This window comes from Nanorana parkeri, unplaced genomic scaffold (genome assembly GCF_000935625.1).
Source record: "Nanorana parkeri isolate BGI_ZX_2015 unplaced genomic scaffold, ASM93562v1 scaffold4239, whole genome shotgun sequence".
In the NCBI taxonomy this organism is placed as follows: Eukaryota; Metazoa; Chordata; class Amphibia; order Anura; family Dicroglossidae; genus Nanorana; species Nanorana parkeri.
In genome coordinates this window covers 18093-19812 of record NW_017310504.1, presented here as the reverse complement: position 1 = coordinate 19812, position 1720 = coordinate 18093, and the positions used below count along the sequence as shown (strand labels likewise).

The 1720-nt window shown below is 59.0% G+C and overlaps 1 protein-coding gene across 1 annotated transcript in view; it reads right to left on the bottom strand.

Moving 5' to 3' along the window:
- Positions 1-1034: 1034 nt before the first annotated feature.
- LOC108803803 (anion exchange protein 2-like) overlaps positions 1035-1720 on the bottom strand; it is a gene marked incomplete at both ends in the record, with an annotated part of 18710 nt that continues 18024 nt past the window's right edge. The window contains 2 exons of the mRNA XM_018575603.1: positions 1035-1208; positions 1312-1481. Of these exons, the coding sequence (XP_018431105.1) occupies positions 1035-1208; positions 1312-1481 (344 nt within the window). The remainder of the gene's footprint in view (positions 1209-1311; positions 1482-1720) is intronic.

The window sequence follows — 1720 nt, the reverse complement described above, 5'->3', positions numbered from 1 at the left end:
TAACCGCCCCCTCCGCTCATCCCAAGACCTCCTGCTTTCCATCTCCTCATCCCCTCCTCTCATGCTCGCCTCCAGGACTTCTCTAGAGTCTCTCCTATCCTATGGAGCTCTTTACCCCGACCTGTCCATCTATCTCCCGCCTTGACTGCCTTTAGGCGATCCCTACAGACTCATCTCTTCAGGGAAGCCGATCCCACCTCAACCATTCATCCCCACACAGCTCCCTCCTCATGTATCACTGGCCCCTCCCCTATTAGAGTGTAAGCCCTCAGGGGCGGGGCCCTCCGTACAATGGTGTCTTCCTTATATTGTTCTGCGCTGCGCACACTGTTGGCGCTAAATAAATCCGGTATAATAATATCATTCACAAAGATGTACATTCAGCAGAGAATGCCGGCGTGTGTGTGGGCGGAGCCATGGAGGCTTACCGTCTGCAGGGGGAGGAGGTGGGTGGAGCCAGAGAGACGGGTGGAGAAAGAGAGATGCGTGGAGCCAGAGAGATGGGTGGAGACAGAGAGGAGGGTGGAGACAGAGAGGGGGGGGGGGACACAGAGGGGGGGGTAGATGGGTGGAGACAGAGAGATGGGTGGAGACAGAGAGGTGGGTGGAGACAGAGAGGTGGGTGGAGACAGAGAGGAGGGTGGAGCCAGAGAGATGGGAGGGACCAGAGAGATGGGAGGGACCAGAGAGATGGGAGGGACCATAGAGATGGAAGGGACCATAGAGGTGGGTGGAGCCAGAGAGATGGGTGGAGACAGAGAGATGGGAGGGACCATAGAGGCGGGTGGAGCCAGAGAGGAGGGTGGAGCCAGAGAGATGGGTGGAGACAGAGACATGGGAGGGACCATAGAGGTGGGTGGAGCCAGAGAGATGGGTGGGACCAGAGAGGAGGGTGGAGCCAGAGAGATGGGAGGCACCATAGAGGCGGGTGGAGCCAGAGAGATGGGAGGGACCATAGAGGCGGGTGGAGCCAGAGAGGAGGGTGGAGCCAGAGAGATGGGAGGGACCATAGAGGCGGGTGGAGCCAGACTTACGCATTTCATCTCCCGCTCGGTGAATATCCTCTGCAGCAGGAAGATGCGCAGCGGGACGGTCAGGATCAGGACGAAGGGAAACGCCAGAGACGCCGCCGTGGACATGACGACCCAGAGCACCGCCAGGCAGAGGAACTGCAGAACCGTGAAGAGATGCATCCGGAGGGAGCGCACCTGGAGGATGACCATGACACTCAATACAAGAACCAAAATCTGCCCCTCCCCCATCCCACCCACTCAGCGGAGAGCCAATCATGGTGATGTCATATGTGCGCACCTTCTTCACATACATGACGTCCGGGTGATGTTTTGGGGGTTTTAGCAACAACTTAAATCGCTCGTAGAACTGGATTCCATTCAGCGAGGTGACCCCCATATACAGGAAGATTCCAAAGAGGACGGCCAGGGGGATCTGACGGAGGACGTCCCCAATCACGATGGAGAGACCTACGGGGGAGAAGAGTTCACAGTGAGAGCCCCGAGGATGAAACATTCTGACCCCTCCCCCAATACTGAGGGGGCCCCCTTCTCCTGACCCCTCCCCCTCCCAATACTGAGGGGGCCCCCCCTTCTCCTGACCCCTCCCCCTCCCAATACTGAGGGGGCCCCCCCCCTCCTGACCCCTCCCCCTCCCAATACTGAGGGGGCCCCCCCTTCTCCTGACCCCTCCCCCTCCCAATACTGAG